This window comes from Palaemon carinicauda, chromosome 18 (genome assembly GCF_036898095.1).
Source record: "Palaemon carinicauda isolate YSFRI2023 chromosome 18, ASM3689809v2, whole genome shotgun sequence".
NCBI lineage: Eukaryota > Metazoa > Arthropoda > Malacostraca > Decapoda > Palaemonidae > Palaemon > Palaemon carinicauda.
In genome coordinates this window covers 15,100,334-15,124,730 of record NC_090742.1, presented here as the reverse complement: position 1 = coordinate 15,124,730, position 24,397 = coordinate 15,100,334, and the positions used below count along the sequence as shown (strand labels likewise).

The window sequence follows — 24,397 nt, the reverse complement described above, 5'->3', positions numbered from 1 at the left end:
GATCGTAGAAGCTGAAAGGGATCTTACGTTCCTTAGATGTAACAGGAAGTCAGCAATCTGGGTTATAGTGGTACTGGTTGAGGAAACTGCATTGGCCTTGCACCAGCTTCGGAAGACTTCCCATTTAGACTGATAGACTCTGAGAGTGGATGTCCTCCTTGCTCTGGCAATCGCTCTGGCTGCCTCCTTCGAAAAGCCTTTAGCTCTTGAGAGTCTTTCGATAGTCTGAAGGCAGTCAGACGAAGAGCGTGGAGGTTTGGGTGTACCTTCTTTACGTGAGGTTGACGTAGAAGGTCCACTCTTAGAGGAAGAGTCCTGGGAATGTCGACCAGCCATTGCAGTACCTCTGTGAACCATTCTCTCGCGGGCCAGAGGGGAGCAACCAACGTCAGCCGTGTCCCTTTGTGAGAGGCGAACTTCTGAAGTACCCTGTTGACAATCTTGAACGGCGGGAATGCATACAGGTCGAGATGGGACCAATACAGCAGAAAAGCATCCACGTGAACTGCTGCTGGGTCTGGAATCGGAGAACAATACAACGGGAGCCTCTAGGTTATCGAGGTAGCGAACAGATCTATGGTTGGCTGACCCCACAGGGCCCAAAGTCTGCTGCAAACACTCTTGTGAAGGGTCCACTCTGTGGGGATGACCTGACCCTTCCGGCTGAGGCGATCTGCCATGACATTCATATCGCCCTGAATGAACCTCGTTACCAGCGTGAGCTTTCGATCTTTTGACCAGATGAGGAGGTCCCTTGCGATCTAGAACAACTTCCTCGAATGAGTCCCTCCCTGCTTGGAGATGTAAGCCAAGGCTGTGGTGTTGTCGGAGTCCACCTCCACCACCTTGTTTAGCTGGAGGGACTTGAAGTTTATCAAGGCCAGATGAACCGCCAACAACTCCTTGCAACTGATGTGAAGTGTCCTTTGCTCCTGATTCCATGTTCCCGAGCATTCCTGTCCGTCCAATGTCGCACCCCAGCCCGTGTCTGATGCGTCCGAGAAGAGACGGCGGTCGGGGTTCTGAACAGCCAAAGGTAGACCTTCCTTGAGAAGAAAGCTGTTCTTCCACCACGTTAGAGTAGACCTCATCTCTTCGGAAACAGGAACTGAGACCGTCTCTAGCGTCATGTCCTTTATCCAGTGAGCAGCTAGATGATACTGAAGGGGGCGGAGGTGGAGTCTCCCTAACTCGATGAACAGGGCCAGCGATGAAAGTGTCCCTGTTAGACTCATCCACTGCCTGACTGAGCATCGGTTCCTTCTCAGCATGCTCTGGATGCATTCTAGGGCTTGGTTGATCCTTGGGGCCGACGGAAAAGCCCGAAAAACTCGACTCTGAATCTCCATACCCAGGTAGACAATGGTCTGGGATGGGATGAGCTGGGACTTCTCTAAATTGACCAGGAGGCCCAGTTCCTTGGTCAGATCCATAGTCCATCTGAGATTCTCCAGACAGCGACGACTTGTGGGAGCTCTTAAAAGCCAGTCGTCTGACGGAGCCGGACACAAGATCATGGTACTGCTGCACAGTCTGTGAACTGTCAACCATGGGGAAGCGAGGAAGTACAGTGACAACCCGAAACTGTCTAGACTGTCTGGGTAGTACAGACAACTCCTTATCGGGTTGCTGAGGTTGCCGCACTGCGTCACAACAAGTCACCTCTGCTGGTTGTTGAACGTCTTCCCAGTGACACACTGACTCCGTAAAAAAAAAAAAAAAAAGAAAAAAAAAAAAAAAAAAAAAAAAAAAAAAAAATCCTCTATCAAGGACTAAGCTTGGACTGCATGTCTTGCAACAAAGCTCAAGGTCTATGGGAGCAGGTGTGGCAACAGACGGGGTTAGCGACTGAAGCGGAACCATTTACCCTCCCTGGAAGCATGTTATGCTTAAATAAAAGTCCATAGGAGGCTAAGCAGCTTAAGGCTCCTCTCCAAATGACAGAGTCCTCAAGGGAATATCAGAAGGAGGGAGAACAGCACTTTCTCATCTACAGGAACCATATCCGAGAAAAGCTAAGTTCTCTCAGTGAGGGTTTCACTGGTGCAAAAGCAGCAGACCAGAAGGCAACGTTATGAAACTGCTTGACAGTCTGTGAACTGTCAAAAACTGAACTGTCAACCACAACAGGAGCGTGAGGACATACAGCACTGGTGTATAAGTAGCAGACCAGAAGGCAACGTCATGTAACTGCATGACAGTTTGTGAGTTGGCAACAACCAAAGATGTGTGGGGAAGCCTCAACTCCTGCCTGACTAGTTTGCTGCTGGCGAGTGGCGGTAACCACAGTGTGTTGCGGAGGCTGACACACCGTGTCAAAACACGGCAGCTTGTGGTAGCTCCCGCACGGCAACGGAGTGCTCTGTGTGTGGGAGTCATCATACATCTGGCAGGGTTGACTGTGCATGGGTGGAGGAGCTCTCACAACAAGAGTGTGAGAGCATGAAGCCATGCCGGGCGCACAACCGTGGGAGGTGTAGGCCCACGGGTGCATCGTCAACCTTCTCCGCAGTCGGAGTGTGGGAGCTGGCAACAACAAAAGCAGAGTGCTGGTGCGTGGAAGGGGCTGCGGTGGGTTGAGGAGCATGCGGTATGGTATGCAGAGCATGCTGTAAGGTATGCAGAGCATGCTGTAAGGAATGCAGAGCATGCTGTAAGGTATGCAGAGCATGCTGTAAGGAATGCAGAGCATGCTGTAAGGTATGCAGAGCATGCTGTAAGGTATGCAGAGCATGCGGTATGGTATGCAGAGCATGAGGTAAGGCATGCGGCTCATGCTGCATGGTATGCGGCTCATGCTGCATGGTATGCGGCTCATGCTGCATGGTATGCGGCTCATGCTGCATGGTATGCGGCTCATGCTGCATGGTATGCGGAGCATGCTGTAAGGTCTGCAGAGCATGCTGCATGGGCTGAGGAGAATGCCGCATAGTGCTGGAACCCGGCAACTCCTGATGCGGCAGCTCACGCATGTTAGCAGATGGTGCAGCAAGAACATGCGTCTGGCAGTGAGGACTGCGCATCGGTGGAGGAGCTCTCACAGGTGTGGTGTGGGAGCAGGCAGCCGCAGTATCTGCTGAGCGCACAACCTCGGCGGGTTGTAGGTAAACAGGCTGCATTGTCAACCTTCCAGCATGATACTCCTGCATGAAGGAGCAAGCTGAGACTGTATAGTCTGCAGCATGGACCACTAGGGTCTATGAAAGACAACAACAAACGGAGCTACTGTCCGTTGTGACTGAGGGTCTAAAACAGCTGGTGCGGCAACAGACGGAGTTACTGCCTGTTGCGGTACCACCTAGCCTCTCTTAGGAGGTGTGCAGTTGTCGTACTGCAGCGAGTCCGAACTGACCCAGTGGCTACACCTAGGCCGTTGGACTTGCGCGGAAGGGACCGACTTGCACTTAAAAGCTGCAAGATTTGGTCCATGGTTTCTGCGAGAAACCTCTTCCTCAGACGAGGAATAAATGGGCTCTCTCGTCTTTGTGTGGGTGGGGTGATCACGTCGGCAACGTGTGTAGATACACCCGAAACCACAGAGGGAAACGTCTGTTCGTCGATCAAGGCCTGAGGAACCCATAAGTCCTTCGACATTACTTCTCCCCTGGGCTTGGGAGCTTGTAAGAGGTATCGGACTAGGTGAACAACTGGCACGAACAGACGAACCCTCGAACGCAACACTGTAACACTTTGCGCATATCACTTTATCACTTTTGATTTTCTGTTTGCACTTATTTCACTGAACTCGAAACTTTAAGTGGTTTGTACCTGAAACACGCAATCCTATCCTTCATTAAAAGGTAGTAATTGCGAAAACAGTATTACAATGTAACAGAAAAACATAATGAAAGATAAAGAATTCAGTGGCTGGAAAAGAGACTAAACACTAGATCAAATAAACTACAGTACGTTTAAAATCTCTCACCGCATAAAGCCTGGGAACAAGAATAAAACTCTAGAAACGTTTTACCTTCTTCCCCTCTATCGACTAGGGAGAAGAGCAAAAAAAAAAAAAAAAAAAAAAAACGAGAACGTTACCCGCTTGAACGAAACGTTTATCCTCCTCTCTCTCTCTCTCTCTCTCTTGACTTAGAACCTGAGAGATGAGCCCAATTATATATATCGTTAAAACATATTATTTGTTAAAGGAAAAAAACTGAAAGGTTTCCCAAATAAAAAGTTCCTTTATTAGAATTAAAACCATTTAAGCTAAGAAAGAATGAACGAAACGCTAGAATCGGTTTACTCTTACTGCAACGTGAAACCGTGAATACTCTCTCTCTCTATCGTAACGATAGAGCGCAAGTTGAACGTTCTGAACGTCAACAACTGCGGAGACTAAACAAAACGTTAGTTCAACTTTGAAAACAGTACGAGACTTATCAAAGAAATTCTTTCAAAAACATAAAATTAAAATAGCATAAATTCTTAACAGGAAAAACGATATGACGAGCTCAATGTTAATTAACTTCGGTTCCAAGTAAGGACCGCCTACTATTAGGAAAGGTCGCATATTTTTTTTTTTTTTTTAAAGAAAGTTAATCGAAGAGGCCTATAAATGGCGGAGAGATATAAAATAAAAAGTGAAAGAGAGTCTATACTCTCTTCGACACCAACACTTCCGTTTAAGGGAAGGGTCGGCCATTTAAAAGTGAAAGAGAGTCCATACTCTCTTCGTCACCATAATTAATTAAAATTAATTCCAAAAGCTTGCTAAGCTAAAGATAAAGCTTCCTGAATAGCGAAGGCTAAACTCTAGAGCAAATACATCACCAAATCGTGAACAATAACTCCAGAATCAACAGCGTATCCAAGTAGATCTAGCCGGAGGCACGACAGAGGAAAAATTGAGTTCTTGTTGACAAGAAGTACTTGAGTACCTGCTCACAGATGGCGCTGTTGTGTACACCCCCACCTGTATAGCGATCGCTGGCGTATCCCGACCGTAGATTTCTGTCGGGCAACAGAGTTGACAGCTACATGATCATCGGGTAAGATTAATATTGAAAATTGTTATTTTTAAAACTACATATAATCATTAACTATTTTTGTAAATATCCACTGATAAGAAATAAGCTCTAAATAACATTTGTTATATAAACACAAACCTCTTAATGTCAAATATATGTATAGTATGTGCAGATTAACCTCTACCATATATGTAAGTGATGATAAATAAATAATAAATATTTGATTGAATACAAAACCTTCAAATACAACCAAAGTGGCTTAAATCAGTGATATATGAAACTTCAAATTACCATAGCATCTATTGTATAGAGTAGTTTAACTACATTCCAAAACAACTGATAGTGATACATCAACACAATGAATCAAATACCTTCAATGTAATTCCTAACATATAAAATTAATTGGTACACGTGAATTTCTTATGCGAAAGTGCAAAATTTGACACGAACTCTTTACTGCGAAAAAAGCCAATCAACACGAGTCAAAACGAGAAATTTGGAGTTAGAAATTGCCAAAGACAGCTTAATGTTTAAAACACCCAAGTCAAAATGTGAAATTTAACATTAGAAATCTGCCTATAATACTGGAGAGAATAAAAAATCGCTAAAGAACATGAGTCTAAACGTGAAATTTAGGTATAAAAATAGGAAAATACTGCACACCGTAATGTTAGAATATGCAAATTCAAACATGAAAACTAGCATTAGAAATAAAATATACCGTTCATCACTGTATTAAGATTTGTCAAAGAACATTCATCATAATGTGAAATTTAAGAGTTAGAAATCGGCAAAAAATACTGTATAAGTTGGGAAATTATATTGATGATACTCTTAATTAGATGTGAGTGTATTCTCGATACCGTCGTCGGTCATTACTCCTATTAGAATACAACTTTAATTGATAATAGAAAATACAAACATTATTAAATAAAGCTCATACAGTATATATTGTTAATGGCTAAAACTAGACATCAGCTGATGAAATCAAATGTCCTGTTCAAGCCCAGCCTACTATCAAATCTAGATTTAAGCAGAGTATGAATTTATTTTGTATATAGCATTTAACTAAAACTTTCTATGGAAACAAAGGTTTTTGTTTCTCCTGCTACATGAATTTATTTATTTATTTATTTATTTATTTATTTATTTATTTATTTATTTAGAGAGAGAGAGAGAGAGAGAGAGAGAGAGAGAGAGAGAGAGAGAGAGAGAGAGAGAGAGAGAGAGAGATTCATATGTCCAAGTGATATCTAATAACATTAGCTATAAATGAACTATATGAAAACTATGATAGCTTATATTGGTGCTGATGTAATATTTATTATGAAAATGTTTTGAATAAGATAAAAAATTATATAAATGATACTCCTTGTTATTCGTATGTGTGCATATTCTATAGAAAGGCACCTTGAGATCAGTTGACCACAACCAAAAGTAAAGAAGTTAGTAATACAGTACTTGATTGTTAAAACGCACCTGAATACTTTAACCCTTTTACCCCCAAAAGGACGTACTGGTACGTCCTTGCAAAATAATGCTATGAAAATTTTTTTTTCATATTTCTGATAATTTTTTGAGAAAATTCAGGCATTTTCCAAGAGAATGAGACCAATCTGACCTCTATATGACTAATATTAAGGCTGTTAGAGCAATTTAAAAAAAATATATACTGCAAAATGTGCTGGGAAAAAATAACCCCCTGGGGGTTAAAGGTTGGAAATTTTCAAATCGCCTGGAGGTAAAAGGGTTAATAAAACACAATTTATTATTAAAAAAAATCATGATTTTTAGAATGCAATAATGTTGTTTTCTTCAGTGGTCACCTAACAAAAGCAAATGCCGTATTTTTAGATACAATATAAAATGGATTTAAGCAGGGTATTAATTTTTTGGTTACATTTAATTGACACTTTTAAGGAAAAAAATATTTTGGTTTCTTCTGCTATAGGTACATACTGTATGAGAGAGAGAGAGAGAGAGAGAGAGAGAGAGAGAGAGAGAGAGAGAGAGAGAGAGAGAGAGAGAGAGAGAGAGAGAGAGAGAGAGAGAGAGAATCAGCTGATGACATCAAATGCTGTTTTTACGTTTCTTTCACCGACATGAAGCAAGAAATTCCTCACTACCATCAACAATATAGTGATGCTAATTCAATTCTTAAACTCAAGGTTATCAAATGTAATATGCATGGTTAATAATAGAGTTATTCATTTCAGGTAAAATATGGTTAATTTAGTTAAAAGATGAAAAATTTGGGGAGTTGGAGTCTACATTAAAGAGAATTACCATGTATTTCTATGAGAAAATTTGTTTTGTATGCACTACTTTAGTATTAGCCACCATTTTCATAAACTAATCAATCACGGATAACAAGTTGACTTCTGTCAATAAACAATGATATAACAAATTTTAAAAGTAATTTTTATACTTCCTAGCTATGCAAAAGATAAATCTTTAAATATGGAATATGTTTTCAGCGCATGATGGAACCAGCCGTTGAAATTGTTAACGCGGTACTTAATGGATGGTGAGTGAGGGCGAGGAGCCCAGCCAGCCTACCTGTCGAAAGTTCTTCACTTATGATCTTTTGGCTCAGGACTGAGGCCAAGAGATAGGAAGTTTAACTTAAAGGACTCAAGTTTGTATAGCTAGGAAAAAATATAAATTGCTTTCAAAATTTGCTATTTGTTCCCACGTGTATACAAAATTTTCCTCCTTTAAGCAGGGAAACTCACTGATTGGTGGGTCAGAATTTCCCCTTGAACTGAAATAGTTGGTTCTTTTTCTTCCTAGGACAATTCAATCTACTTCATCCTGTATGGGAGCGAAGACAACTTCAGCAGCCTTCTACCTGTCTATCAGAGGGATTAATAGGCTGATTGGACCCAGTCTGTTCAAGAAGATAGGTATATGGTCAAAGGAGAAATCCCTTCCTATGAAGGGGATAGAAGTCCAGAATAATATGCCTAGTGTATGATGATAAAAAAGTTAGCATATATTCCCCATCCTCCCCCTCGTCTAGGGAGGACGGGGAGAAAATTCTCTAGAATTTAAAGACTGGAGCTCAGAAGTGTAATTTAAAAGCATGAAGTCAGATCCAACATGTAATATTTCAACTGCTTCATCTCCCAGAGAGGGGCAAAAAGAATGGAGAAGAGCCAGTCATTCTGCCATAGAAATTATGCTTGGTGTCCCCCATGGGAGCTGGGCTTGATACACAACTACTTGAGCAGCCTCCACAAGACCAAACTTAAAGGTATCAAAGGATGTTAGGGTATTTCTGTATATCAAAGCTTTGAAGGGGATCTGGTGCACAAACACTTCAATCTCTAATACCTTGCTGACTGCAAGAATCCTTTTGAAGGCAAGTGTGGGACCTAAACCCTGACTTAGTAAGTTCTGGTTATAACTGGTACCTCGGCTGTTGAGATGTAAGTATTACGGATTATCTCACGAAATCAGAAAAAGAATGTGTTCCAAACACCTACTGCTTGGTTCTTCCAGTGGAAAGAAAGAGTTCAAGTCTGAAGTGTCGGGTCTTCTTCAGATAGCACCGCAGAGCCCTTAGAGGACACAAATGCATCTCTCAATGCCTGACGATGCTTAAGGTAAAGAGGGGATGGAGAAGAGCTCAAACCTGGGGTCATGCCCTACCCCTCAGAGTGGGAGAAAAGGGCAGAGGCTGATGCTAAGGCAGCAGAGACAGTCTTGAGAGTCAGAACCCTGACTGACAGCCTTCCCATATGCTAAAACAGATTGTGTGGGAGCCTTGTAAACAAGAGACTTGTCCTTGTCCAGGACATGAGGTGCTGGGATGCAGGACTCTTCGAAGCTCCTTACGAACATAAACAAATAATTACTGTTGAAAGACCATGCTGAAGGCTGAGTGGTAATAACTGAAAGGAGCTTCTCCAGGTAAAAGATGACGAAATCTGAGACCTGCACTACCGAAAAAAAAATCCTTTCTACAACATCAATTGCAAAGGATGGTCCACTTCTCTGGGTAAAGTGAGTGTCATAAGGAGTTCTCTCAGGATCTTGGCATAACTAACTTAAGGGGATATAGTTCGGCATGAAGCCATCAGGGAGATACCAGGGCCAACCTGAGTCCCGGTGTAATCCTCACACAATCAATTAGTAGATGGAACAGGGTCGAACAGTGGGAATGAGTAATCACATAAGTGACCATATGGGTGTTGGAAGGCGAATACAACATAGACAATGTAACCGGGTCAAGGGAGAATACACAGTTTCCTGTTTAGCTGGTTGGGAAACAGGTCGATCCCTGGAGAACCCCATGAACCAGAAGCCTCTCTACCATGCAGGGATATAGGGACTAATCTGACTCTTCAACTGGTCCCTGGCAACTGAATGTATCTGTTAGCACATTCTTCTTTCCCCCGGAATGGACTTGGCTGACAATTCTATGGCATGGAATTCCATCCCCGAGTACCGTATATCTGTTTCGTCGTCTCTCAGAGCAGGCACGGGAACATGACCCTGTCTAAACATAAGCCACTCTAGTGGTATTGTCACATCAACACTACCAAATGCCTCCTCAATGCTCTTGTAATGCTTGCAGTGTTAGAAAGGCTGCTGGCCTTCTACGATGTCAGTGAGTACACTCTTCTTCTTCTGACCACCTATCTGACCAAGTTGTTCATGAGTGCATCTACTCATTGACGTCCTGAAAGGCTAGAAGCTTTTCTAGCACAGCAAGCATTCCAAGAATATTTAAAAGGCATTCAGTAGCATTATTGCAACAAAACCACCAAAGTGGCTTATGGCTAGCAAGGTCACATTCTTGTGCCCACTCTGTGAGATATCGAGGTCTGAGCAACCAACAAAAATTATATTCTCAAAAAGGGAGAAACCCCACGAGTTACAACAAACAGGAGCCAAAACACTGGGGAACACTGTCACAAGGTATGGCAAAGCACACTCACAAGGGCCCGGAACACAGCCAGGAGTGAGGTCCCAAGCACAGAGGGAGCAGGAATTACGGGCCCTGTACCACCCAGCACAAAGGGTGACGGCACAGGGGAAGGGGGCAAACACAGGGGTGACAAGGTCAGCGGAGATGCATTGGTAATACAGTACCCAAAACTGGGGCAACACGTCCTTTCAGCCAAGGGGTTGCCCTATGCCCAGCATTAGGTTTGACACCTACAGGTACCAGAGCTTCCTGCCCGGCACCAGTTTCACAGGACAAGCCTCACATTAATTGGGCTGGAGGGAGGGGGGGGGGCACTGCGGATATCCCAGAAGTCCCTGACAGAGACACTGACCACGTCTTTCACCACTGGCATCATCAAGGGAGACATTGGCACTGGTGACCCCAGGAAAGAGGTAGCCTTAGCTACCTGTTCCGTAATAAGTCATAGAAGGACTACCTGAAAGATCTAAGGAGGCCCTAGCCTTCCTTAAGTAAAACTCGTCATCAGCGGTCTGCACAAACAGAGATGAGCCTCCAACCTCCAATGGGGTGCGGCACACATGACTGTCACTGTACAGGAAGCCACAACCTACACTTGGCATACTGGGATGATTGCAAACAATCACGCCCCTAGCAAGAAGCACAGAGTGCAGATCTACGGGTGGTTTAACAAAAACTGGACACAAAATCTACTCTTCCCCAGCATGTACGAATCTCTTACCTCACATTCAAAGAAATCAACAGCAAGAGTTCACCTGTTGAAAGAAAAATAAAATGAAAAGCTAACTACTCTTCACAGCCAAAAACACAAGTGGATAGCTTTTGACAGGTGGGAGGTGGAGCGTCTCTCCCTTGCTAACCACATGTCATTAACTATCTTGCTAACGATTTCAATGGCCGGTTTCAACTCTTGCTGAAAACATACTCCCTACTTAAAGAACGAAAGGTTTGTACATACATACATAGGAACAAACTTTACACTGACTGGAACCTGTTATCATCTCCATAAAAAAAATTTACATTAAATCTTCCCTTTAACGCGGTTAGATATGAAATGAGTTCTATATATTTTCTTCTATTCTGTACTCTTTTGTCTTCAATGAAATTACATCAGGTTCAGGTTTTCCAATTTTTTGACAATTTTCTGGCCCTTCCAAAACATCTTGGTCATTCCATTTCCATAAATAGTTTTTCTGACTAACACTTTCGAACCCTTTCTCGCACGTCAGAACAATATCCTTTTCTTATTTCTCAACCTTTTTTATAACCTCTGGTTGTGGCACACCAATTCGATTGGAAACTATGATTTTCTCATCGCACTCAAGCCATGAACAAGCAAAATATTAGACGACAATATCTGACTCTAGCATCATTTCAAGGACTGTCAAGGAAATCAAGCAAGCCACCACCAAAGAAAGCTTTTAGCTCCACATACCCAGTTCGCTCTAAGAGCTAAGAAACAGCAATTGCTTATAATATTTCAATTGCATTGTCTAACCATCACCAAAGCTGGCACACTGTTGTTTGCCATATTCAGTAGATATTCAACAAATGATACATGAATCCACAGAAATAATCTTCCATCTCTCTACTTCATTGTATCTCTATTTCATTAGAAACTTTCGAAGTATCATAAACTAATTAATGTTTATAAATGCAATTGCAACATATTACATAGAGGAATCAGATAGTGTGCAAATTTAAGAAATCACAGCTTTTAAATTATGAGCCATTCAACCCATAATGGGTATTCTACATCATTTTCCCACCCATATAACTAAATAATTCAATTACCTCACCTCTTTAGAGACAAATATTACAGTCTTTATTTTTGTTTAAAATATGACAGCGATACATATACCTAGCAATACATTGTACTCACCTGAACTTTATAAATAATAAAAAACCAAGGGTAAATTAAATTATTGACAATTTTAAAATATGTCTGTAACAAAAAAACAGTTGCCTAAGATAGCTTTATATGCAGGTAGTAGAAGGAACCCCGCGATTGAATTATGATCCTCTTGAGTATAAATGTCATTATAATCTTTAACATTTTAAGGATTCAACCACTATGGAGTTTAATGCAAAACCTGTTCACACCAATTACTTCTAAGCAGAGCACTTTCTGCCTCAATCCCCATCTAGTCTTTGTCTCCATCTCAGGGGGTCTTGCAACAGTCCTTCATCGTGTTGCTGTATTCCATATCTATGGGATTTCTTTCACTGGTAGTACCGCATTAATTTCATCACAGTGTTTAATGTTTACTGCCTTTCTTTTTCCTGCAGATCTTGTTTTGTTTTGGATTCACCTTAGCTTCATTCTTTTTCTTTATAATGTTGATTTTATCTGGTCTTTAGGGCTTTTCAAAGAGAGGTTCATATTTTTTCTATCCTACATTCTTATTGATATTGTGTAGTATTTCTTTCATGATGAGTCTAATATCCATGCTATTTCTATCTTAGCAAATTTCATAAAAAGTATTCAGCATATTCAGCAAAAGAGAACAGCTTTGATTTACTTCCTTTTTTTCTGACACACTTGTTCATACAATTGTTGGTCAAATAATTACTGCATATCAGAATAATTTCCCATGGCTGAAGTTTCAAATGACAAAATTTTCAATTTTGTGTGTTGACTCACAAATTTTAAGTAATTTGTATTTTCCTAACAGTATTGGAACAAAGTGTTTTTCTCATCATATAGGATATCAATATATCTTCTGAACTCAATAAAGTTTAATCCAATCTATGCTTAAAAGGACGTATATAAAGCTATCTCAGGCAATAGTTTGCATGAACAAAAAATTAAATCTGCCTTAAAAACTAATTTACGAGCGAAAAATTAAAATACTTACGGATAAGCAGCCATCGTAGCTAGTTTGGTATATATGTCTTTTTTGGGCTGAAATGCCGAAGAAAATGGGTGTGGAGGAGGGATCTTGTGCTTCTGACAGAACGCGGTCGGCTGGTACATGTAATCCTGTCTCACCGCTGACATATCACTTTTATTGGCAACAAACAATACTGGTATTGAAGTTTCGCTGAAATATTTCTGGGGAAAATCAAAGGACAGCATAAAAGAAACCATAATCTTTTTAACCTATAAAAGTCTTAGCTTTACAACAATACTAGGGCATTGTCCTGCTTGCTCCAGCAATGTCACTGTCTCTTGCCTCTGCCATTCATGAGCGGCCTTTAAACTAAAAAAACAGTACCCTGAGAAATATAAGGAAGATACTATCACACCCGGTTCAATTACTGTACTATGAATACTAGCAGCCCATTACTTGACATTTTCCTTTGTCACAGGAATACAACAAAGAAAAATGTCAAGGGGACATCATTTTCAGGAATGCAAAAATTCACTTCGTTATTAAATCTTTACCAGAAAAGATAATGTAGAAATTTAATTTCTCAAATGAAATGTTAAAGAAGTTACAATTATTTCCACATTTTGAAGTTTCTGTTCCTTTTCTTATTAGCAACATTAAAGAAAAATAGCAAACATGCATGCAGTGAGTAAACATAATGGAATATTTTATCTTAAGATTCAACATCATCATTAGATTCATATAAAAGAAAACAAGTAATCAAAATCTCATAATGGGCTAGAATGAAGTTATTAGATTTTTTATTCTAATCAGATGATAAGAAAACCAATCATATATCACACAAATCATTTTACAATGACCTACATTGCAGTACAGTACATAACTTAACTAAAATACCCAGACAACACAGTAACAATTATTACCTCTTTTACCCCCAAAGGACGTACTGGTACGTTTCACAAAAGCCATCCCTTTACCCCCATGGACGTACTGGTATGTCCTTGCAAAAAAATGCTATAAATTTTTTTTTTTTTCATATTTTTGATAATTTTTTGAGAAAATTTAGGCATTTTCCAAGAGAAAAGACCAGCCTGGCCTCTCTATGACAAAAATTAAGGCTGTTAGAGCAATTTAAAAAAAATATACTGCAAAATGTGCCGGGAAAAAATGACCCCCTGGGGGTTAAGGGTTGGAAATTTCCAAATAGCCTGGGGGTAAAAGGGTTAATATTTAGACACCGAAAGACTATTTCTTATAAAAAGTAACTGCACTTCACCTCTTGAATTGCAGTTTCTTCAAATCTAATATAAATTGTAAAATTCCTAAAATTTAGATTGTGTCCATTTAACCAACTAAACATACATGAACTGTAACTGATGAAAATATGTTTGATATCGAGAGATAGAGAGCTAAGGATTCGGACCAAAAATGCAATCTTTTTTCTTCTAAAATTAACAATCAAATCATGTGCATCAAGGAATAATTCAATATCAGCACGGGATGATATTTTTTTTTTTTGCTTTTACTACTTGTATCCTTGTTATAGCAGTTTAAAAAACTTTACCAAACACCTGTTCTCATTCATAATCTACTATATTCCATTTACTTAAACTAAACAGTTTAATTTTTCATTGTTAAAAGAGAATTACTTGTTTAAAGAAACTTGTCCGGTTAAAATTTTAGAATAATATCTAGCATTCATTAGAAAATTATTTTTCACATAAAATCAATAAAAATAACGTGCCACAGCTCTTCTTCTACTAAATTTTCTTGACTTTAGAAAATTCCTCTACCACATACATCTATCAGCAAATTTACAGACCTCCACCTCAAGGAATTGGCTACCAAACCGATTATAAACTTATTGGTATCTTGAGACTACAGAACATGAACACTAGAACAAGGACTCATCCCCTTTCATATACTGTACTTACAAGATATATTCTTGCAACATATTCGAAGGATTTCGGATTGGACACATCATAAACAAGGCAGGCAACATCACACTGAACTTCGTTGGGCATAAGAGCGTCTGTGATGTTGTGAACGTCGATGTCATGTAACACAAGATATTTTTCTTGTCCGTAAACTTGCAACGTACTTATCATGTGCCTTGGAAGTCTGTCTTCGGGTATCTCTTGTACTTCCTATAACAAAATCAAAGTATACAAATAGTAATATGATATAGGTTTCTAAAAAAATAATACTATACAGTACAATACTCAGCAACCTAAAGCTGTAAGTTTTCATGACTATACAATTGAACAAAGAAGAAAGTATGAAATGCATTGCTCCATATTTTAAATTTGCATATACACCATACTTCTGATCACACAGAAACAAATGGTTAATCAAAATTCTAAGCTTTTGGGAGGCACTCTTCCCACATTTCATGTCTCAGGATCTTCTAAGGACATATGACATGTTTCCAAGAACAAGAAATATATCAAGGATTATCAGATATCAAATAAAATACCTCTAAGGATCTTCCAAGAAGTCCCTGGCAAAAGGTAGTCTTTCCTCCATCCCTGGGACCAATCACGTGACACTGATAAACACTTCTCATTGTCTGTTTCTTTTGTAGGTCGATGCGTTTCTCCCGGGTAACTGTTACATAACAGGGAATAAAATCAAGAATTGATTTATAACTATTGCAGTATAAACAGTAATAATAAAGGTAGAATGGAAGGTACATATATAATACCTAACTATTTGAGAGCTTACAATAAATTAAAATCGAAGGGTACTGCAACTAAGCACTTCACATATTCATACAATTGGAAACCACTGCCTTGCTTGTTGAACAGTTTGGTTTAAAGTGGGCAATCGTATGCTTACTTGAATATAAGATGACAGCTACCCCTTAATTGTCCATGCTTCTTACACAACAATCATAGTCCTTGAAGCATAATTACCCTAATTTAGTCCCTAATATTGTCTTATTTCTCTAAAGGCTTTTTCGTTAAGTGGTAGTTTTTTTCCCCTTTTGTGTTGTTCTGTTTCCTCATAATAGTTTTCTTTGTACGATGCGCTGATTTTGTGACTAAGACTTAGTTTTCCAGTATGCAGACCAGCTGCCTACATTCCAACCTCCTCTTTGAACAGTGTCGGATAACAGATATAGGAGCCTTAACTGAGCACCCCACAAGGTATTTTTTGATTATCTCTAGAGGTTAAGTAATAATTTTCTCTGAATGACTTTATCATACAGTAGTTTGTTGCCTGTTCTTATATAATTTTCTTTACAAAACCCTATGGGTCATTACCTTGAGTCAAGTTTCAACACTTCTAAAAACTATTACCCGAGTAGAAAAATACTTGATTATGGTTTCTTTTCTTGACTAGAACTCATTTACTGCTTAATATCATTTACCCTTACAAGTATTTTAATAAAATATAAACCATTAAAGTTAAATTTTTGACTTATGTTACAGTATTTAAATACAGCACATGTTTGTAATAGCAGCTCAACCCAAATATCTCATATAAATCTCAACACATCTTGAACTCTGTCTCTTAACAGTTGGTACGAGTTCTCCTTGCCTACCAAACTTTACAAACACTGACCCACTAGAAAGGAATATCCTTCAGAGGTGTAAAGAGGCTAGACAGCTTAAATTCAGCTGATCATGAATGAACATTCTCCTTGTCATTAAAAGTGTCTTTATGTTAGCTTTTCCTATAATGGTATTAAGTTGTGAAGTGAGTTTTCTTCATTTCAGTCTACCTTGCCTGAATTCCTTTCAGGTCTAGGTCTTCAGACTACAGACTCCCTGCCCTTGTGAAATAATTTTACTACAAAAACAGATACACTGCATGGAAAGCTAACATCTACTTAACGCTATAATGTAAGGGCAATTACAACACTTCATCTACAAGTAATCACTGCAAGTGGTAATACCAGCTTAAAAAATGTATACTGCAGTACAGTACCATATTGAGTTATTATCATGTTAATTCCTAATCATTCAATTAATTTCAGAACCAATGTAGTACAGGCTTCTTTTTCTGAATTATACAAGTGAGTCTAATAACAGTTGAAAATAAAGTGTTTTGTAATGGGGCACTTCTGAAAATGTGCAAATTTTTCCAGCAAATACCTTCCTGATATGTATAAAGTTGTGATTACAAAGAATTGGTTTACTTGGTAATTTCTATAGTAATACCCCTAATTTACATCTGGCTTTATAAATTTCTCACATTTATCATAGCAAGCTATGGAAACATCTGGGACCTCCCCAATGTAGTGAAGACATGTGCAAAAGAAATATTATATACACCTGGGCTACATCTAAATGACTTTATCAGTCTTTTAAATTTCACTGTAGTATATAATGTCCATAAATTTACTCAACACTTCAGGTACTTTGCCAATAAGTAATACACATGTACCCGCTTCATTATGGAGTACCCATGTTTTTTAGCTTGCTGTAGAGGAGACCAAAACTCAAGAAGCTAATTGTAAAGTATACTGCAAATTAATTAACATATGATCTGTAAATTCTGTAAAAAAAAGTAGAAAATCCGCCTCATACCTGTAATGGCCGATAATTGGTTGTCATCTCCTGTCCCGCAGTATCCTAAATATGCCAAATATTCTAGTGTTCTTTGTACATCTAGTAAAGTCCATAAAGTCCACTGAGCTAAATAACCTTGCAGGGTAATCCAACCCTGTAAAAGTACAATGATGTTAAAAATCCATTTCTCAATTTCATAATTGAACAATTGTTAAATCATCTTCAAGTTACAATGAATTAATTCTAAAATAATGTCACAACAATAATTCCTCCTCCCTTTGAACAACATAATACCTCTTGCACAAAACATCCCTAACATTCAATGCAATGCATCTCTAACAATTCCAAATGTTCATGTATGCAGTATGCGGCCTTTCTTTGACTAAACCCACACTGTCACTTAACCAAGATTCTTTCTGAAATCCACTGCCTGCATCAGAATCTTAGTATATACCTTGCCAGATATACAAATGTATTATACCCCTATTCTTTTTAAATTAACCTCTACCTCATTTCCATTTAAAATGTTATTTTTATTAATAAAATAAATTTTTTAATATACTTACCCGGTGATCATATAAGCTGCAACTCTGTTGCTCGACAGAAAAACCTACGGTCAAAATACGCCAGCGATCGCTATGCAGGTGGGGGTGTACATCAACAGCGCCATCTGTCGAGCAGGTACTTAGTACTCCAAGTAAACAAAGAACCAATTTTCTCCTCGGTCCACTGGGTCTCTATTGGGGAGGAAGGGAGGGTCCTTTAATATATGATCACCGGGTAAGTATATTCAAAAATTTATTTTATTAATAAAAATAACATTTTTCAATATTAAACTTAGCCGGTGATCATATAAGCTGATTCACACCCAGGGGGGTGGGTAGAGACCAGCATTACATGTTTACATTATTATGAGCTAAGTATTTTGTATTTCATTTTAGCAGTTATTCAAAATAACAAACATAAAATAAATAAGTACCTGGTAAGGAAGTCGACTTGAACAATTACTCTGCCTTTTTAAGTACTTCTTCCTTACGGAGCCTCGCGATCCTCTTAGGATGCTGAGCGACCCCTAGGATCTGAAGTATCAAGGGTTGCAACCCATACAACAGGACCTCATCAAAACCTCTAATCTAGGCGCTTCTCAAGAAATGACTTTGACCACCCGCCAAATCAAGTAGGATGCGAAAGGCTTCTTAGCCATCCGGACAACCCAAAAACAATAATAAAACATTTCAAGAGAAAGATTAAAAAGGTTATGGAATTAGGGAATTGTAGTGGTTGAGCCCTCACCCACTACTGCACTCGTTGCTACGAATGGTCCCAGAGTGTAGCAGTTCTCGTAAAGAGACTGGACATTCTTAAGATAAAAAGACGCGAACACTGATTTGCTTTTCCAATAAGTTGCGTCGATTATACTTTGCAGAGATCTATTTTGTTTAAAGGCCACGGAAGTTGCGACAGCTCTAACTTCGTGTGTCCTTACCTTCAGCAAAGCTTGGTCTTCCTCATTCAGATGGGAATGAGCTTCTCGTATTAACAGTCTGATAAAATAGGATAAAGCATTCTTTGACATAGGCAAAGATGGATTCTTAACTGAACACCATAAAGCTTCAGACGGGCCTCGTAAAGGTTTTTAAATAGAACTTAAGAGCTCTTACAGGACATAAGACTCTTTCTAGTTCATTTCCAACCATACGATAAGTTTGGAATAACGAACGATATTGGCCAAGGCCGAGAAGGCAGCTCGTGTTTGGCTAGAAAACCAAGTTGTAGAACATGTAGCCGTTTCGGATGAGAATCCGATGTTCTTGCTGAAGGCATGAATCTCACTGACTCTTTTAGCTGTGGCTAAGCATACCAGGAAAAGAGTCTTTAAGGTGAGATCTTTCAGGGAGGCTGATTGTAGCGGTTCGAACCTGTCTGACATAAGGAATCTTAGTACCACGTCTAAATTCCAACCAGGTGTAACCAAACGACGCTCCTTCGTGGTCTCAAAAGACTTAAGGAGGTCCTGTAGATCTTTATTGTTGGAAAGATCTAAGCCTCTGTGACGGAAGACTGATGCCAACATGCTTCTGTAACCCTTGATAGTGGGAGCTGAAAGAGATCGTTCTTTCCTCAGATATAAGAGGAAGTCAGCTATTTGAGTTACAGAGGTACTGGTCGAGGATACGGATACTGACTTGCACCAGTTTCGGAAGATTTCCCACTTCGATTGGTAGACTCTAAGGGTGGATGTTCTCCTTGCTCTAGCAATCGCTCTGGCTGCCTCCTTCGAAAAGCCTCTAGCTCTCGAGAGTCTTTCGATAGTCTGAAGGCAGTCAGACGAAGAGCGTGGAGGCCTTGGTGTACCTTCTTTACGCGTGGCTGACGTAGAAGGTCCACCCTTAGGGGAAGTGTTCTGGGAACGTCTACTAGCCATCGAAGTACCTCGGTGAACCATTCTCTCGCGGGCCAGAGGGAAGCAACTAGCGTCAACCTTGTCCCTTCGTGAGAGGCGAACTTCTGCAGTACCTTGTTGACAATCTTGAACGGAGGGAATGCATATAGATCTAGATGTGACCAATCTAGTAGAAAGGCATCTATATGAACTGCTGCTGGGTCCGGGATTGGTGAGCAAAATATTGGGAGCCTCTTGGTCATCGAGGTTGCGAAGAGATCTATGGTTGGCTGGCCCCAGGTGGCCCAAAGTCTCTTGCATACATCATTGTGGAGGGTCCATTCTGTTGGAATTATTTGTCCCTTCCGACTGAGACAATCTGCCATGACATTCAAGTTGCCTTGGATGAACCTCGTTACTAGTGATATGTCTAGACCTTTTGACCAGGTGAGGAGGTCCCTTGCGATGTCGTACAATGTCAGAGAGTAGGTCCCTCCTTGCTTGGAGATGTACGCCAAAGCCGTGGTGTTGTCCGAGTTCACCTCCACCACTTTGCCTTGAAGGAGAGACCTGAAGCTTTTCCAGGTCAGACGTACTGCCAGTAGCTCCTTGCAGTTGAAATGCATTGTCCTTTGACTCGAGTTCCATAATCCCGAGCATTCCCGACCGTCTAATGTCGCACCCCAGCCTACGTCCGATGCGTCCGAGAAGAGAACGTGGTTGGGAGTCTGAACAGTCAGGGGAAGACCCTCTCTAAGGTTGATATAGTCCTTTCACCAAGTCAGACAAGACTTTATCTTTCCGGAAACCGGGATCGAGACCGCTTCTAGCGTCTTGTCCTTTTTCCAGTGAAAAGCTAGATGGTATAGAAGAGGACGGAGGTGTAGTCTTCCTAGTGACACAAATTGATCCACGGATGACAGTGTCCCTACCAGACTCATCCACAGCCTGACTGGGCAGCGTTCCTTCTTCAGCATCTTCTGGATGGATAGCAGTGCTGGGGGCTGATCGTCTTGTTCAGCAACGTCCTCATCAGAGGGTTCCTCATCCGAAACTGATGAGGAAACGGCAACGGAGTGGGCAACGTCTGACTCGCTGAATCCGGTCGCACTGGTGGATGCGTGACGGAGCCGGACGCAATATCATGGAACTGCTGCACAGTCTGTGAACTGTTAACAACCATGGGTGAGCGAGGAAGTACAGCGTCAACCCGAAACTGTCTAGACTGTCTGGGTTGTGCAGTCAACACCCTACCGGGTTGCTGAGGTTGACGCACTGCGTCACAAGTCACCTCTGCTGGTTGTTGAACGTCCTGAACGTCAACAACCACCTCCGAGCGTCGCTTAACGTCAACGTGCGACTGGCAACCCACACTGGGTCGCATCGGTGGAGGAACCACCTCAACTGGCAGACGCGAGTAGGTTACCTCAGCGTCAACAGGGCGCACAACCGACCGGTTGGAAGGTTGTTGGCCAGAAGGAGGAACCACCTCAACTGGCAGACGCGAGTAGGTTACCTCAGCGTCAACAGGGCGCACAACCAACCGGTTGGATGGTTGTTGGCCAGAAGGAGGAACCACTTCAACTGGCAGACGCGAGTAGGTTACCTCAGCGTCAACAGGGCGCACAACCGACCGGTTGGAAGGTTGTTGGCCAGAAGGTTCTTCTCCGCATTTAAGTCCTCTATCAAGGACGCAAGCTTGGACTGCATGTCTTGCAGCAAAGCCCATTTAGGGTCTACGGGAGCAGGTGTGGCAACAGACGGGGTTAGCGACTGAGGCGGAACCATTTACCATCCCTGAAAGCCTTGTTAAGTGTGACATAATAGTACAGCAAAACTTCAAAGGCTCGACAAAAGTTGAGAAGTTGACCTGTAAACAACTTGGAGCGTCTCCTGCCTAGGCGCCAGGGCGAGTCTACCAGAATTGAGAAGTCTATCTGGGCAGAGGCATGAACTCCCAAGCCGAAAACTTCTCTCGTGTCCTATCAGACTCTCGCTCTATAAGCCAGTTTAAAAGAAGGGAAATCAAAGGCTGTATCCCTAGAACTCCTCCTGGTGCAAAAACCAGTCGCCTAGCCAACGTAACGCTCTCTAGGAGAGCGAGAGAGCACTAGCTTAAAAACAACGGCTTCGAAGTAGCTAGGCCTAGTGTAAGTTCTGACGTTAAGGCGAACGAGGAGCAGCAGTTACAAGATCCGGACGAAGATCCTTAAAAAATCATCATGATTCAATTAAAGTCCATAGGAGGCTAAGCAGCTTAAGGCTCCTCTCCAAATGACAGAGTCCTCAAGGGAATATCAGTAGGAGGGAGAACAGCAACTTCCTCATCTACAGGAACCTTGTCCGAAAAAAGCTAGGTTACCTCAGTGAGTCTCTCACTGGTGCATTAGTAGCAGACCAGAAGGCAACGTCATGTAACTGCTTGACAGTCTGTGAACTGTCAACAACTGAACTGTCAACCACAACAGGTGCGTGAGGACATACAGTGTCCACTCGAGACTGCTTTGACTGTCTAGACTGAGCAGTCAAAACAACTCTAGAATGCGGAGGTTGACGCACCGCGTCAAAACAAAACAACTTAGACTGTTGTTGTACCTCGCGAACGTCGACGGAAGGTTCCGTGCGTTACTGAACGTCAACATGCGGCTGGCAGGGTACACTGGAACGCATGGGTGGCGGGACTCTCTCAGCTGGAGTGCGGTAGAAGGTCGCCTCAGCGTCCACAGGGCGCACAACCGTGGTTGGTTGTAGGCTAGAGGTTGGTGCAGTGTCAACCTTCTCCGCACGAAAGTCCCGCATCAATGACGTTAACTGAGACTGCATGGTCTGCAGCAAAGACCACTTAGGGTCTACAGGAGCGGGTGCGGCAACAGACGGTGTGACTGCCTGATGCGGTACCGCTTTGCCTCTCTTAGGAGGTGAGCAGTCGTCGGAAGACTGCAGCAAGTCCGAACTGACCCAGTGGCTACAACTGGGCCGTTGGACTTGCGCGGAAGGGACCGACTTGCGCTTAAGAGGCCGCGAGACCTTGGTCCCTGGTTTCTTACTAGAAACCTCTTCCGCAGACGAGAAAAAATGGGCTCTCTCGTCTTTGTGTGGGTGGGGCGATCTTGGGTAGATACGCCCGAAACCACGGAGGGAAACGTCTGTTCGTTGATCAAGGCCTGACGAACCCATAAGTCGTTCGACATTACTTCTCCCCTGGGCTTGGGAGCTTGCAAGAGGTCCCGGACTAGGTGAACGACAGGCACGAACAGACGAACCCTCGGACGCTGTGGAGGATTAATTTTATTTTAATTTATTTTTTTTGTTTGCCAAATCAAGAGAGAGAGTGAGAGAGTGTTTAAGTTTTGTCAGAGAGAGAGAGAGAGAGAGAGAGAGAGAGAGAGAGAGAGAGAGAGAGAGAGAGAGAGAGAGAGAGAGAGAGAGAGAGAGAGAGAGAGAGAGAGAGAGAGAGAGAAATTGTTTACAGTATTGGCTTTAGTTTGTCACAGAGAGAGAGAGAGAGAGAGAGAGAGAGAGAGAGAGAGAGAGAGAGAGAGAGAGAGAGAGAGAGAGAGTTGTTTTAGTATTGTTAAATAGAGACATTTTATTTGCTTTAGCTTTGTCATTAGAGAGAGAGAGAGAGAGAGAGAGAGAGAGAGAGAGAGAGAGAGAGAGAGAGAGAGAGAGAGAGAGAGTGTGTGTGTGTGTGTGTGTGTGAGCGAGTGTTTATTTACTTAAGTTTGTCAAACCGCAAGAAAGAAAGAAAGTGTTTATTTGCTTTAGTTTCGTCAGAGAGAGAGAGAGAGAGAGAGAGAGAATGTTATTTACTTAGTTTTGTCAAACCGCAAGAGAAAGAAAGCGTTTATTTGCTTAGTTTTGTGAGAGAGAGAGAGAGAGAAAGAAAGTGTTTATTTGCATAGTTTTGAGAGAGAGAGAGAGAGAGAGAGAGAGAGAGAGAGAGAGAGAGAGAGAGAGAGAGAGAGAGAGAGAGAGAAAGAAAGAAAAGAATTTAATTTGCTTTAGTTTGCTAGATCGCGCGTGCGCAAGAGAGTAGGCTATGTGTGGTTGTGTGTGCGTGTGTTTGTGTGTCCGCGGTGCGCGCTGAAGAAAAAGGGGTAATTAGCGAATGATTGTTTGAAGTTGGAAAGATTGTTGGTATAATTGAGGTTGTTTGTTTACCTTTTTAGCTAGGATAGGGTGGTGATGAATGTCTTGGGCGAAAGCATTGGATCTCGAACGATAGAAGGAGTCGGTTCTGCATTTTTTTGTTCTTCGGAAGCCGGCTGTTTAGTGTTTTTATGTTCTGAGTAAGTACTGTTTTTATTCATTTTTGTTAGGCGCGTTCGTGAATGATAGAAAGTTTATTGTTTATCTTTGATTATAGTACGATAGTTTAGTTTAGTTAGGAGTTTTCGTAAGCGTTTTTTTCTTTTTTATTGCAGGCCGTAGTTCCTCCTTTGGATTCCTTTATACTCCTTGGAGTTTTAGTTTGGCCTGGAAGGTGGTGTTTGCCAGCCGTGTGTATATTGTATATGATTAGCTTGATGATGACGACCCGGACCGGACAATGAATGTAGGAATAGACTGCTGAAATACAGAATTTTTGAACGTTGATGACCCGGCTATAAAATACGGATTTCTCTCACGACAATTGATAACGACGACCACCGCATAAGATTGCATGGTCGAATTGGCCGTACGATAGTGTTGGCCAGTGCCAGTAGGCTACAACTTGCTTAAGGACTGTTGCGTGTGAACCAAGAGGTTCTCTT

At 41.3% G+C, this 24,397-nt stretch overlaps 2 protein-coding genes across 3 annotated transcripts in view; one reads left to right on the top strand and one right to left on the bottom strand.

Annotated features, from left to right (window-relative positions):
- The window catches only part of ssp6 (short spindle 6), a 363,586-nt gene that overhangs the window by 245,859 nt on the left and 93,330 nt on the right, over positions 1-24,397 (top strand). The gene's annotated exons all lie outside the window — the stretch shown is intronic.
- LOC137657970 (mitochondrial Rho GTPase-like) overlaps positions 1-24,397 on the bottom strand; it is a 54,846-nt gene that overhangs the window by 28,629 nt on the left and 1,820 nt on the right. Inside the window, exons 2-5 of the mRNA XM_068392691.1 lie at positions 17,276-17,411; positions 15,217-15,347; positions 14,675-14,887; positions 12,765-12,961 (exon numbers count right to left, since the gene is read on the bottom strand). Of these exons, the coding sequence (XP_068248792.1) occupies positions 12,765-12,961; positions 14,675-14,887; positions 15,217-15,347; positions 17,276-17,411 (677 nt within the window). The remainder of the gene's footprint in view (positions 1-12,764; positions 12,962-14,674; positions 14,888-15,216; positions 15,348-17,275; positions 17,412-24,397) is intronic.